At 41.9% G+C, this 15,990-nt stretch overlaps 1 protein-coding gene across 3 annotated transcripts in view; it reads right to left on the reverse strand.

Moving 5' to 3' along the window:
- The window catches only part of LOC147017302 (uncharacterized), a 39,817-nt gene extending 24,140 nt beyond the window's left edge, over positions 1–15,677 (reverse strand). The window contains exons 1-4 of one of the 3 annotated variants that reach the window (XM_085846790.1): positions 15,441–15,666; positions 14,653–14,834; positions 5,565–5,647; positions 3,164–3,360 (exon numbers count right to left, since the gene is read on the reverse strand). In XM_085846790.1, coding sequence (XP_085702916.1) covers positions 3,164–3,360; positions 5,565–5,647; positions 14,653–14,702 — 330 coding nt within the window. In that variant the 5' untranslated portion in view covers positions 14,703–14,834; positions 15,441–15,666. Of the gene's footprint in view, positions 1–3,163; positions 3,361–3,497; positions 3,518–5,564; positions 5,648–14,652; positions 14,835–15,440 lie in introns of those variants that run through there. The other 2 variants (XM_085846789.1, XM_085846791.1) reach the window with 2 other exon arrangements.
- Between the last annotated feature and the right edge of the window lie 313 nt (positions 15,678–15,990).

The raw sequence follows: 15,990 nt of genomic DNA on the forward strand, positions 1-15,990 counted from the left end.
GATTCTGTTTGGGGCTCGATTGATCCTTCTTGTAATTAGGGTACCCAGTCAAATTGACTGGGTAACCTATTGTTTTTCTTAAGTTTATTATTATTTTTCTTCCACCGCAAATTTGCAAAATTTCCGGATTTTTTTCGCTTTAAAAGCCATTTTCTCAGAAACGCCAAGTCCGATCGACGCAAAATTTTCACCACAGTATGTATGTTTTTTGATAGCATACATAATTGATAATTGTGACGTCATAGGTCACGTGGTATGGGTGCCATCTTGAAAAAAAAGATAAACTTTGGACCTCTGTATCTCTGAAACCGTGCAATGGAAAAAATTTCCGCTTGCTACATTTTACGAAGCTCCCTATCAGGAATACGTGTGATTTTTTCGTGACGTCATCGGTGAAGAGGTATCCCGGTGAAAATTCGTCAAGTAGAACGCCAAATGGCAAAAATTTGAAATTTCTTGAGCGTCATCTACACATAAATTGATCATAGAAAAAAAATATTTTGATGTCATCGGTGATGTAATTCGGCCGCCATCTTGTTTTGAAATATATATATATTTTTAAATCTTCTTCTCCAGAACGGCTGCACAGATTGAGGCGAAACTTTACAGGTACATTCCCCGTGAGGTCCTTTTTCAAGTTTGTTAATTTCTTGTTGGGTCACATGGTTTGGCGGCCATCTTGAAAAAACCTTAAAACCTTCAAACATCTTCTCCAGAAGCGCTGGTCCAATGAAGGTGAGATTTCACAACTGTATTCGGGACATATATGCGATATAAGTTTGTTAATTTTGAATTGATAGGTCACATGGTTTGGCTGCCATGTTGGATTTAATAAAAATATTAAATGATGTTTTCTCTGGAATTCCTTAAGCCATCGAAGTGAAAATTTGCAACTGCCTTCTCACATCAAGTCTGCATACACGGCAAAAATATTTTACCTCAGAAGTCACATGGTTTTTTGGTGGCCATCTTGGATAGAAAAATACACCTTATCCGATTTACACAAAACTTCACAAACTTGTTAGGGTCGACGATGGAAAGCAGAATTTAAATTTATGATGTCATAGGTCACATGGTTCGGCAGTCATCTTGGATTGAAAATGAATAAATTTTTAAAATCTCCAGAAGGGCAAGACAGATTAAGACGAAACTTCACACATATATTCCCCATGAGGTCCTTTCTCAAGTTTGTTAATTTCTTCTTTATCGGTCACATGGTTTGGCGGCCATCTTGAATTTACCCTAAAACCTTCAAACAACTTCTCCAGAACTCCTGATCTGATCAAGGGGAAACTTCAAACACCTATTGCACATGAGTAGGGAATACAAGTTTGTTAATTTCTAATTGATAGGTCACATGGTTTAGCAGCCATGTTGAATTTAAGAAAAATATTAAATAATGTTTTCTCTGGAACTGCTTAACCTATCGAAGTGAAAATTTGCTTCTGTCATCCTCGGTGATGTCTGCATACATGGTAAAAATTATGACATCACAAGTCACATGGTTTGGCAGCCATCTTGAATTTAGCCTAAAACCTTCAAACACCTTCTCCAGAACGGCTGATCTGATCAAGGGGAAACTTCACACACCTATTGCATATGAGCAGTGAATACAAGTTTGTTAATTTCTAATTGATAGGTCACATGGTTTGGCAGCCATGTTGGATTCAAGAAAAAGATTAAATAATGTTTTCTCTGGAATCACATAATTGCAAATTTTCTCTTTGATAGGTTATCATCTACCATCGTGTATGCAGGCGTGGTAAAATTATGACGTCACAAGTCACATGGTTTGGCCGCAATCTTGGATTGAAGGATAAATATTCATTAATTTTTACTCTGGAACCGCTGCATCTATATATGCGAAACTTTAGATTTATAATTTGGCCGACATGCGAAACAAAAGTTTAAAATTTCAACCTGATCGGTCACGCGGTTTGGCAGCCAGATTTATTTAATTATTTGAATCTGGTAGCCAGTAATGACGAAATTGAACGCTTTGTGCTGCCCGGTTCGTAACTTGTCTGTTCCGCGCTGTCTTGAAGCAGGCCTGTGTTTGTATCACTATTAAATAATGTTTTCTCTGGCACCGCTTATCCTTTCAATGCGAAACTTTGCGACTATGATTTAAGTCTCATGTTGTGTCAAAGGCGGACACGTCTGGGTACCCGGTCATCACTGCCAGCAGTTATAAAGTGGCAGTTCTAGTTATTATTATTCGCATGAAAGCGAGACTCATGTCGTCCTCCTCTCCTCTCCTCTCATCCTTCCCTCTGTCATTCCTTTCACTTCGCTAACATTCCTTCTTTCACTCTCCTTCACGCTTTTCCGCTTCATTTCTCATCACACCATTAGTCTTTGTCATTAATTATTTCCCGCAACTTCTGTCTCCGTCCTTTTGCTGTCTTCCTCATTTCTTTGCCTTCCACTCTTGCACACCGGCGATTTCACATTCCTACGCCCGAGATGTCGCAGGAGATGCATTAAATATATGCCGCGAGTGACGTCACTGCTCCATGGGAAAATAACGGTGCTGCAGTTGTGATCGAAGTAGGAGGGGAGTAAGCTTGGAGAGTCCCAGTTTCAGTAAGGATGTGGGAGCAGAGTCGACAAGTGTGAGGTGTGCATGACATCTGTGCTGACCCCCTGTACACGCGACAAGTCACAATATAATTGAAATATATCGATGTGATATGTGAGCAGTATACGTGAAAAAAGCTATCGACCAATTCTGATGACACTTTGTGGACAGATTGGGTGTGACAAGGACTAATTGATTAAATTTCGGTGAAGATCTGGATCCAGATCTGAGAATTTTTAAGGCTATTCTTTACAATTGGGAGGGCCAAAGACAAAATATAGGACAATATCTCAAAAGGTTGTCAATGGGTTTTGACAAAACTTGGTCGAAGAGCTGGGAAGGTGACAATAAGAAGCAGATTATATTTTGGTTCAGGTCCAGGTGCAGATCCTGCCTATCAGTGGGATACAAAACATAAACCGTTCAGCCTGGAAGATGTATGCGCTCCACTGAGTGTCGTTCTAGTTACACCTGTCATTCAAAGAAAATGGCAGTTTTATGTCAAACTCTATCCTTCATACCTATCAATTATAAATGATATTTTCAGGTTACAAAGGACAGCCTTGATGCGACAACACCTACCACGATTCCAAGGGCGCTGATATCCCGCGGCAGGTCCACTGAGCAGGTGAGCCGGAGGAGAAGTCCAAAGTCCCGCACGGCAGAGACACTGCCCAAGAAGAGTGCACCGGGTTTTACAGCAGACCACAAAGCCTGCCTGCAAATCACCAATGGGACCCCCATAACTGTCTCCAGCGGTGGGAGCATCGGAATCTTGGCTGAAGGGAGGGACAAACAGTGCATCATTTTCTTGTATGGCCATCTATATTATATACCGAATATAAATGAAAGTTGCGCAATTGTGTCTGAAGGGGGGAAATGTCATAACCACAGCACATATAATGCTGAATTATACCTCATTTAAGAGCACTTGGGTCTGGACAGTGCATCTGGAGGTCTTCTTTATTCATATGCAGCACAAAGCCACAGGGCAGCATCATTGGCTGAAGGTATGGCTGTGTCACTGATGCAATGCCCTCTGCTGGTTAGGGCAGGAACTTGGAATTTGACCATGGTGCCGGCGATAGCTCACCTACTCTTCATGAAGGACACCATAGTATCTTTAATGTCCACCAGTACGTGTTTGACGTGAAAGATCATATCATGCAATTTCGAGTTATGTGCATCTTTGTGGCGAGGTTGCACACACGAGCAGTGTACAAGCTCAGTCGCTAGTTTGCACACCTCCCAGAAGTAAAATATATATATATATATATATATATATATATATATATATATATATATATATATATATATATATATATATATATATATATATATATATATATATATCTAGGCCTACAAACTATTCGGTCAACTCCATCCAACGTATAATTACCTTTTCGAAGGTAATTTTTTATTCATTGAGGGGAGCATTTGAATTACCTTTTTGAATGGACTTGAAGTCACATTTACATTACATGGAATTTCCGAGGATTGCTGGCATTATGCTGTCAAAGAACATTCTGAACCAACTCCCAAAATATCCCACACTCCATTAGGGACAAATTCCCTTACAACAGGCAGGTGGGACTGGGTTGCACAAGGAATGCACAAGGAAATTAGATGCAGGTGGAGGCCATTCGCCCATCATGTCTGCACCACATCAACACCAGACCAAAAAAAGAAAAATTATTTTCAGTTTCCTTTTTTCCAGGGAAGGGGGCATGGGTAAAGATGGTTCTTGGGTAAGAAAAAAACACACAAAAACACACAAAAACATCAACCACACAACCCCCTTGATGAGAGCCCAACCAACAGCACTCTGTCCACATGTACACAATCAACCATCAATGCTAAAGCTACCTAAAAGTCCTGCAAACATCCCTATACCCCTATATCTCCAATACTTCCAGGTACATATCTAATTAATTCCAACTTTAAAACTTATCTACCGTTTCTGCTGCCACTACCTTTCCAGGGAGACCATTCCATGCATTAACTAGTCTCTGAGTAAGAGACCCCTGCCTTACCGCCATCTTAACACTGACTATGGCCCCTGGTCCTATCACTGTCTACCCTGCTGAATAATTATTCTGCACTTATTTTATCGATACCTTTCATTATCTTAAACATCTCTATCATATCACCTTGTAAACGCCTGCTTTCTAGTGCATAAAGCCCTGTCTCCTTCAGCCGCTCCTCATAGCTGAGTCGAGCTAGGCCCGGAATCAATCTACATAGTAACGCTGCGCTGAACCCTCTCTGTGGCAGCTATGTTCTTCCGAGGCTGTGGTGATCAAAACTGCACGTAATATTCGAGATATGGCCTCACTAAATTCCTATACAATGTTGACGCCACCTCTTTTGATTTATAATTTATCCCCATCTGAATACAACCTAAAACCCGATTTGCTTTACCGACAGCTGCCTGGCACTGTGCTGCCCGTTTATGTCCGGTATCTATTACCACCCCCAGATCCTTCTTCAGTGTGACACGCTCCAAAATTGCCCCTTGCATCATGTAATCTCTATTTTCATCACTTGCTTGTTGTTAAATTGCATCTGCCAATCTTTTGCCCAATCTACACAAGTATCAATACTTTCCTGAATCTGATCACCACCATCATCTGAAAGTTAGAAAGCTTACTCTTTACCCCATTATCCAAATTGTTGACGTAAATTATGAATAGTAATGTTCCGAGTGCTGATCCCTGAGGCAGCCCACTACTTACATCCTCCCAGCAAGGCATCCTCCCACTCACAGCCACTCTTTGCTTCCGACCACGAAGCCAGTTTGCAATCCAATTAGCTACCTGACCAGCCTCTCCACAAGCCTTCACTTTGGCTAACAACCTCCGATGTGGTGCCTTATCAAATGCCTTCTTAAAGTCTAGATATACTATGTCCACTGCCTTGCCCTCAACCACCCAATCAGACACTGCTTCATAGAACTCTAAAAGATTTGTAAAACAAGACCTACCTTTGGTAAACCCGTGCTGACTTTTTTGGTTTGTTTCATGTAAATCGCCACAAACAAGGCATCGAGCCACTCTAGGTAAGGAGCTAAGGGAAGGTTAGATAAAGATAACGATAAAGCAAAACAAAATAAAAGAAAGAAAGATAACAAGTCTGAAGACGACGATGGTTCACGAGCGGTATTTGACAATGTAGATAGTTTCAGAAGTCAAGGATGAGACAATGTGATAATGTTTGACCAAGTTATAAAAATGATAAACATGATGTGGTACGAGTGACAGGTTATTAGCTGCAAAATGTCGAAAACCCGGTTTCGTTCAACAACTTAAAAAATTTGACCTTTGCATAACCTTTAAAGGTCACAAAACAATGTTGTGGACATTAAAATAAGGAAACAGGATACGTGCTATAGCTTATTGGAGTTAGTTCGTCGAAGAAGGTCAAAAACCCGGTTCGATTCCCACAACTTTGAAAATTTGACCTTTGTGAACTTTAAAGGTCAAAGGTCAAGGATTATGACCTTTGGTGCAAAACTTCCTCTGGAACATTCCAGGAACAATATAACGTCATATAGGCTATATGGCATTTCGCACTCCTCGGACTATCCATACTTTGATGAAATCAGCATCAAAATAAACTTGAAGGGGGCGCCACGGGCAAGGTGTTCGAGATAGAGCAAAATTGTTTCAAGACTTTAGGTGGGGAATGACCTCAAGATTATGCATAAAAAATATTGTCATCCTAGCTCTCAAAGTTTGGGCGGTCGTATGATTTTTATGTCAAAATTCGAAATTTTCTAAGTTCGTGACCTTGTGACCTTGACCCTGGGAAGAAAAAAAAAAAAAAATAAATAAAATCGAGCAGCGTGGGGCTATGCAGGTGCCATTGGGCTAACCAAATACCGAAACCGCTGTCAAATTCGACAAACCCCCTAGGAGAAGATGCAAATTGAAATCGGCTACCCCCTAAAAACACGTTTTTTGTGCGTGGCTCCGCCCATAATGGGCGCACCACGCCCATTCACAGGAAGACACAACTAGATCATGATATAAACCTCCCACCGAAATTTTATCAGGAACAGATCAAAACCCACGAAGCTATGCTCGGGACAGACAGACAGACAGACAGACAGACAGACAAGCCGGTAGGCAGACATGGGTAGTCGCCTACCCAATAGAACCTGACAAGATGGGCCCGTTCGATGGGGAATGACCTGAGGATTAAGCACAAGAAAATTCATGATTCTCGCTTCAAGGGTTAATGCTGCAGATTGTTTTTTCGTTAAAATACCCCCACATTGAGGTTTTTCGGCCGTTGCTATGCAACGGAGGGGTCCATAGCAACGGTTCTTTCTCACACATTACTAGGCCATACCATGAACCCACCATACCAGTTTCATGTAAATCTGACTCATAGTCTCTGAGATATAACGAACTTCGTTTTTTTATTGTTTTCGACCAGGGTTCATTCAATGTCTATCTTCTCCAACAGTTTTCATAGGATCTGGCTGGAATTTTTTGACAATATGGCTGAATGTACTGCCCACAGTCCCTCCTGGCCCGATTTTTGAAAAAATAATTTTTTAATGATTTTTCAAAAAATTCAAAGTCTCCTTGCTAGGCAACGGTGGTGTCCATAGCAACGGTTCTCATTTGCACACAACTAGGTCATGGTGTGAACCTACCCACCAAGTTTCATCAAAATCACCACTGTATTAACGGAGCACTGGACCGAACAGACAGACAGACAGACAAACATATTGTTACGGCTGTGGAAATTTGCAATACACCATAAAGGTCCTCAGATCAGTTATGACGCTACGTTTATGTTCAGATAGGTCCCCACCGTTGTTTAAAGGGAATTTCTTCATGTTTCACCGGGCTGCGACTCTTTGAGATAGGGTTTTTCTTTATCTATCGTTATTTTGAGCCACCATTGCAACAAACCTCCACGCAAACAACAACCGCCACCAAGTACGCCACAAAAACCACGCACGCAACAAACCTCCACACAAACAACCGCCACCACCAACTACTCCACAATGCCAACCATTCTCACACCACCCCCACAACAATCACCACCATCTTTGCCACTACGCCCGCTTACGAACGCCATCCTTCACGGACCACGGTAAGACGGTTTCCGCATCGGAAAGGATTGGCAGGACAAATGCTCCTGCGAGCCTGTGGGGTTTTTTCCTGCCTATTTTCCCCGCGCTTGGTGTGAAGGGAAGGGGACAGGGCAGCTCGCTGACGATTGGTGGATGCACGGTGTGAGGCGGTCGGAGTGAAGGAACGTCCCTTTTCGGGAACCTTCTCGAAGGGAGGCGGAGCCGAAAACAGGGTGGGGCGAAGGGCGGAGCCCCGCGCTATAAAGGGCGGACCGCACGAGGAGCTTTCTCTTCTCGCTTCTTGCCTCTTCTGGGTCTTCTTGGTTCATGCGCTTCTTGGTTCAGGTTCTTCTGTCTTCTGGTTCTTCTGGTTGAACGCTTCGTCTTGGTCCATGAGCTCTCGTTGCTTGAGCTCTCTGTCTCCCTCTCTCGGTCCTGCGCTCGTGGTCCGGTGAGCGGCCTGTTGGTGGAGACGCGGACGGGAGGCGCCGCAGTGCGGCCTGTGGTGGACCTGCGCGTCTGGACGAGGAGAGTGCCGGAGAGGGTTCACCGGCCACGAAAGGGAGGTCCTTTATTTTCCTTTTATTTTTGTATGCATGGTGTGGCGCCGTCTGCCAAGTAGAACTGCTTAAGTGTCTGTGCTTATAAACAAATTCTTGCTTTATTCGGTGGTATTGCTTTTTATTGCATTTCTTTGGCTGTACATACGTGCATGAATTCTTTGCCTTGGCTGTACATATTGCATGACTGCCCTTGAGTGTGTGTGTAAATAATAAATGTGCTTGTTGAACTGTTCCACATTCGTTGCGTCCTTTCCCTGTTTGAAAGTGCCATCTTACTTCGTGAAATAATTGGTAGTGGGGTTTGAACACCCGAGTAAAGAAGAATCACTGAACCGTCGAGGTCGGCGATAACACCGCTCGGTTATCCCTGTAGTACGGAACGAACCGCTTAAGCGGTTCGTGTCCTAAGCTGACCTGCGGCGTGGTGCAACCCCTCGGTAGGTTACCCGCGCGGGTATTTAGGTATATCGACATTCGGCGATTCACCCTATTTCGCGCGGGTAGAATGCGGACTGGGTTGTGGTGAGGTTAAACCCCCACCCGTGACTGGCTCCTGGCGGTAGTTCCAAGGAGGGTCACGACTGAATTGTCCGTCCGGTGGGCGACGCGGCTGCCATTGGAGTAACGCGGCTGATCGCACGCCAGGCGGGCCAGAATTCGTAACAATATGGACAGAAAAACTGATAATAAGGGTAGAACAAATTTCAATTTTTTTTTTTTCGACTGGATCGACTACCCAACAGACAGACAGACACACACACAACAATAACGAATATAGTGGTCACTTATTTTTTTTGTGAAAATATTTTTTTGTGAACCAAAAAACATCAAAGACACAGGAAGTAGCAGAAGTCATGTGAAACGCAATGTAACCTCAATGATGCAAGAAGTAGGAATTGACATTCCACTTCAAGCTGGGTAGATCGCAGGATAATTGAAAGCACGTTACAGGGAGTGAATTCCAAAGCAAGAAACAAAGCTTGACCATCTTGATAAAACCATCTCCAAAGCCTTTTGTTCTGCATTTTGGATCAGCTACAGTACATGGGTGTGCAGAGATGGCAAACCGAGTCTTGCGTCCAAGCACTCGTACAGGAAGAACCAAAACTAAGAGTGGCAAATGACCGATGGTGAGAGAGCGATGAAGAGTTGAACCCATCTCCACACCAACCAGGTTAACTATGCATTTCTGGAGCCTATCAAGCAAAGATAAGTGGCAAGCCGGTGCTCCAGCACAAATGTGGCAACAGTACTCCATGATTGGACGTATAGTTATCTTATGCAGGTATAAAACGTATATGCAGGTATAAAAAAAAAAAAAGAACGCAGGGCCGTTCTTTCGCTTTTTTGAGCTTGCAACTGTCTATATTATCCTTTTTTTATTTTGAACTATTTTAGAACAAAGTTATTTGGATATTTGTACATCATGCCTCGTACGTGTGTCGTCATGTTTTGCGAAAATGGCTGGAAAGCGGGTAATCGCTCCCACCGATTCCCGAAGGAATCAAACATTCGCCGGCATTGGATAAGATTTGAACAAATAAAACGGGCGAATTTTCCCCCAAAGAAAACGGGTAAAGAGGACCCTTTGGATAGACTTGTCATTTGTGGTGACCATTTCACAGCCAAGGATTACGAAGGCATAAACACATTTGATCACCACTCTGTGAATATGAGTTGTTGGTTGACAAGTTCTCCAGATAACTGCTCTGTCACAGAATCAATTGTTGAGTTTAAGTGAGAAAAATCTTGAAATGTATTCTTTAGAGTACATGGAAAAACACATAAATAAACTTCCTGAAAAACACAAGCATGAAAAAATTTCTCAACAAATAAACTTATTGTTGATTAAATTGCTTTTTTTAACAGCATCAGCAAATTGGCCTATTTCATTTCAATTGTAAAAAATTAATCAATTTTCAACTTTTTTTTTTTCTAAATTTGGTAGAATATTTCCCAATGAGGCTAAACATGTTTTGGTATTAATATGTCACAACAGTCTCTTGAAAGTTGCGGTTTGTTCTAACTGTTCACATTCGCTGGGGTCAAGCTCAGCTGTCAGAAAGACTTTAACGCCAAGGCTGCGGTGTATAATATATTTGGGTCCATTATTGATTCATTCTATTTCTGACTCTTGAGTGACTAGAGGGTTAAAAATTATTATATCAAGTCACAGACGAATCAAACTTTACATTATTTTATGCCTCGAACAAGAAAATGAAAATCTACAAACCAATCTGTCTGGTGGAGTCTGTCAGTGTGAACTGCCGGGCAGTCAGTCCCGCCACTTGTACACGAAATAGGCCGTTTTCTGGCACTTGCAAGTGGCTCAAATTTATATGGCTCAGGGCCAGAAACTTCAGAGTATAAATTCCCATCATCCTCCGACTCGTCCTCGGCAATATCGGAATGAAAACACTCAATTTCATCGCCGCTGAAATCACTCTCTGATTCGCATCTCGCCATTGTTTACACGCTGTTTCCAAAAGTTCACGAAGTTTTCAGAGAACGTGACGTCACAGCATCTTCGGTAAATTCCGGTCCGTTTTTCGATCACTGACAAAAGTTTTGACTTAAAAGTTAATTTTAGCATATTTTGAGTTTCAAATGTAAGAAAATAATTGCCCAACGATTAATTATTAATGTGCTTACAACCTTCGAATGACGCGAAGTCATCAGCGACCCAAAACCTGCTCTTTAAGTGTTCCTCATCAGCACTGCTCAACCACCCTGGTCTCTTTCTGCTTCTAGTTTTACACCTCATTGGAATGTACTTACTCTGCACTCTACACATTTGCTCCTTAAAGGTTTCCCATTTCTCTGATGCCGATTGTCTTGTTGTTAGAGTCTCCCAATTCTCTCCTCATACCCTCAAGGTTTGCCTTCCTGAAATATAACAGTCTTACCCTACTATCCTGAACTCAAACCCTTCACAGAATCTTTTCAAACACAATGTTATGGTCACTTCATCCTAAATGCTCCCCCTACCTCCACCATATTGGGGTCGTTACTTAAAAGGAGGTCTAACACTGTACTCTCCCGAATGGGCTTATCTACAAACCGAGTTAAAAAGCAATCCTGAACAAAAAAGCAATTTTTTTTCCTATTTGTTATTTTGTCATACATCCTGAAAAAAAGATAATAATGAATAAAAAATATCACACCCACGGCCGAAAGAAGCTGTGCAATGAAGCGGCTCCACCGCTTAAAAATAGCCATGTGGGGGACTGACGGTGACTTCCCCAACAGGTGGAGTGAACTAATGCAAACTAAAGAATAACACAAAAAAACTAAACAACAAACGAGTAACGAACGAAACATGGTGGGTTAGAAAGGTTCTTCTTCTTCAGTTTTGACGGACGGAAGGAAGGACATACCAGATATTGAAGCGGTTTACACCACTTAAAACTAGGACCACCTATCCTGAATCTCACCTGGATCAGGAGCAACAGTCAAACCCCGCAGACCCCCTTTTTCCCTGAACTTAATGCTGTGAACAAACTTTGATACATCAAGGGTGATGAAGGTTGTGGTCAAGCTTTGTTGAAATTCTGTGTGTAGTTCAGAGAATAGAGCAAATACCTATTTTTTTGGGGGGGGGGTTAGGAACCCCCCTGTAGACTCCCTTTATGAGCGCAGATTTTTGATTCAGTGAATAGACTTTGGTACACCATGGGTGAAGAATGTTGTGGTTAAGTTTCATTGAAGTCATGTGTGTAGTTTCCTAGAAGAGCAAATACCTAGTTTTTTGGGGGGGCGGGGGGGGGTCAAAAAAAACCCGTAGACCCGTTTAATGAGCACAGGTTTTGATACGGTCACAGCACTTTGGTACAACATGCGTGATGAAGTTTGTGGTCACGTTTCATCAAAATTGTGTGTGTAGTTTCGGAGAAGAGAGCAAATACCTATTTTTAGGCAGGTCAAAAAAATCCCCCGTAAACCCGATTAATGAGCACAGATTTTGATGTGGCAGATACATTTTGATCCATCACGGGTGATGAATATTATGATCAAGTTTCATTGAAATTGTGTGTGTAGTTTTGGAGGAGAGAGCAAATACCATTTTTTTTGGGGGGGCGTCAAAAACCCCCTCCCCCCATAGTGCACTCAATGAGTGCAGATTTTGAAGCGGTCAATAAACCCTCATAAGGCCAAGTATCATCAAAATCGTGTGTTTGGTTCAAGTGATAGACTGAAGTGTTTACGGACTGACTCACTCACTCACTCACTCACCTCCGGACATAAGCTCGCCTGACTAAAGTCCATATCTTCGTGTACGACTCTTGCACCATTCTTTGAATTGATCATTTCCCGATGTCAATACTGAGTGTGTTTTTATAGCTTCTGTCGAGCCGAGCCACAGAACTGAACTTCCACTTTCCGTTCACTGCCGCTTCCCATTTCCGTGCGCGATATGTGAGCAATACTGATCTGTGTACAATGTACATATCTGCATACGTAAGTTCCACTTCAGCTACTGCAGTAAAATTCAGTGCATGCTTCAGATTAAAATGATGCAAAATATGAGTGGTTTTAAAACGAGCAAAGTGCGTGACGGATGTAGAATGTAGACAAATTGTGTGAACAGGACAAGTCATTTTCATGATTTAAGCTTCATTTTTAACCTCTTCGATGAGTCCATCTTCGATGGCGGAGGTTACTGTTTTCACCCGTTTGTTTGTTTGTGAACAGTATTACGGAAAAACTCCTGGACGGATTTCGACGAAACTTGGTGGGGGGATTAGGTATGGTCCAAGGATCATGCCATTACATTTTGGACTTGGTCCAAAGTCCAATATGGCCGCTATGGCGGCCATTTTGAAAAAATATTTGAATTTTTGTTTTTGCATTTCTACATGTTTTAAGTGATTTCCAACCCAAAAAAAAAAAATTTGTTAGAGAAAAAAAAAAATTGCAACTTTTTTTTCAAAAAAATTTCGATTTTATTTGAAAAATATTTTAATTTTTTTTTGCATTTCTACATGTTTTAAGTGATTTGCAACCCCCCCAAAAAATTTGTTGGAGAAAAATTTTTTTTTAGAAATTTTGCAACTTTGTTTTCAAAAAAATTTCGATTTTTTTTTTTTTTTTTGGCATTTCTACATGCGCGTCGATCTAGTTTAGTTTATTCAATCGTGGTTCAGTAGAGTCTGATCCGTTTTGACCTACAATGAATAGGATATCAGGTTCACTTAAGTGACCCAGCAGTATTGGCGGCGGAGGTTTTGCACTCTCCCGAGTGCTCCCCCTCTAGTTAAAGATGGTTTTCATCTGTTTACAAATTCGGACATGAGCATTTCTTGATCTGCGACACTCACGACATGATGCTTTCTCCAATTTCGCGAGTGGGGAGTCAGACCAGTGAGTGCAGGTGAGTCCACATCCCACAAATGTAAATCTGAATATTAAATGTTTACTGGAGATCTATAAATCGAGAGATGGCATTGCCAATTATTTTAATATGCATGAAGTGTGGAGTTTTTTTATTGTATTTCATCATATATTTATTACATATTTGTTTAGAAATGTGGATTGGATTTTTAATGGGCTTAGTGAGGGTGTACGTGACGTGTCAGGTATGTGAACCACGTCATATTTGTTTGGGGGTAAAAAAACAAACATATCTGGGAAGTGACTTGTGTAATTTTTTGGGGGGTAGGGAGGTAAAAAAAAAAGAACTGGCGTGTCGGGTATTAAAAGATAGCAGACATTTTGAAAAAATAATAATATTATATATATATATATATATATATATATATATATATATATATATATATATATATATATATATATATATATATATTACTAAAACTCTCATCTTGTATATGTATGTATGCATGTTCTCAAAATACAGCCAAAACGGTATATGATAGCGCAAAAATTTTAGGGCCACCTTACTTCCCATTCTCCTGCGGTGGGCAGTATCAAGTTTCGTTCAAATCGGGCAACGAAAAAAATTATTTAAAAAATCAATTCCCGATTCAGTAAAGTACTCTTCGGGAGAATTTGATCAATGATGCAAACAACATCAGCTGTATTGTTCGCCGGAGCTATCTTTTTTTTGAAAAATTTTTTTTTTAATCAAACGCTGTCACAACGGGAAGCCAACGGGTTCACGGGTCGTCCAGTAATAAATAAAAAGGCCCTCTTCCTTCCTTTTTAAAAAAAAAATTCCGGAATATCAACTGGTGTTTTTTATTTATTTATTTGACCTTACGATGACTGCTTCTGCTTTCTTATATAAATCCAAAGATGGTAAGGACATTTACAAATTCCGAAATCCTCATGAAATTGGAGATTACATTTAATTTTCAAAAAGTTGCAATGGCCCGTTTGCAACAAACTTTCTTACTGTCAATGGAATCGTTTTACGTTATAAATACACGAATGGAGTCACAAGGTCACCATCTCCAACCCACCCTCTTCTCGCTGTTCGGTTCCGTCCACCCTTTCTGGACCCGCTTTCCATGAAGCCGAGAATAGGAGGTCAGCCTTTCTCGCCACAAGCTCCAGCATACGGTTTTTCAACCACACCGGCGCCGCTGTGGTAGCCGCTGGCTCTGACTCTCTCTCCGAACTTTGGGTACCGGGGAAGTCCTGCCTGCAGGCAACAACGTGGACCGGAGACGCTTAACGTCAAAGGGAACGGACACGTGAAGCAACAACACTGATAGGCCGTGAAATCACGAACCTTTTGTTGAAATCTACGTACAAAAGGGGGTCTAAAAGTGGGTCTAAAAGAGTGTCTAAAAGTGGGTCCAAAAGGGGGTCTAAAAGGGGGTCTAAAAGAGTGTCTAAGAGGGGGTCCAAAAGGGGGTCCAAAAGGGGGTCCAAAAGGGGGTCCAAAAGGGGGTCCAAAAGGGGGTCTAAAAGGGGGTCTAAAAGAGGGTCTAAAAGAGGGTCTAAAAGAGGGTCTAACAGGGGGTCTAACAGGGGGTCTAAAAGAGTGTCTAAGAGAGGGTCCAAAAGGGGGTCTAAAAGGGGGTCTAAAAGGGGGTCTAAAAGGGGGTCTAAAAGGGGTCTAAGAGGGGGTCTAAGAGGGGGTCTAAAATGGGGTCTAGATGTGGGTCTAAAAGGGAGTCTAGAAGAGTGTCTAAAAGGGGGTCTAGAAGAGTGTCTAAAAGGGGGATCTCGTGCTCGATTTGCCCTCCGACCTGTTCGCATTTTGAACTAAACTATTCCCACGTTGTGTTCATTTAAATCTGACCGGAGCGGCGGAGGCGGCGTGAGGGAGATGACCGTCTGGTTGTCCTTGTTCTCCTCCCTGAGGCGGACCAGCAGTTCTAGTCCGTGGTGATCAATAGCCCGCTGGACACGCTCTCGATCCATGCTCGACCAATTTCCGATCACTGCTCTTCTAGACCCCGATTAAAGGAACTCGTTTGCCGAGCAAACAACCTCAAGCGCAGCTCGCAGGAAATGACGTTCGGCCCAAATGTTTCAATGTGTAAATTATTTGCAATTAATGTTTTCGAACAACTGCGCGTACATTTCATGGGGAGCCGCAGCTCGGTAAAATATTCTCTGAACATTAAACCTATTTTATGGTTGATCGGCGTCAAAAACTGCAGAGCATCCGCCTTCGGAATGCGTCACTTCCGCTTTCGGAATGCGTCACTTCCGCCTTCGGAATGCGTCTCTTCTGCCAGCGAAGAGGACAATAAGGACAATTGTTTAGTCGAATAATATTATTTCTCAAGGAAAGACAAAGACTTTGTTGATTCATAACTATGACCAAATATATTGTTTAACGTAAA

Source organism: Eptatretus burgeri, chromosome 11, assembly GCF_056783735.1.
Source record: "Eptatretus burgeri isolate ZD-2024b chromosome 11, Ebu_testis_v1, whole genome shotgun sequence".
NCBI classification, from domain to species: domain Eukaryota; kingdom Metazoa; phylum Chordata; class Myxini; order Myxiniformes; family Myxinidae; genus Eptatretus; species Eptatretus burgeri.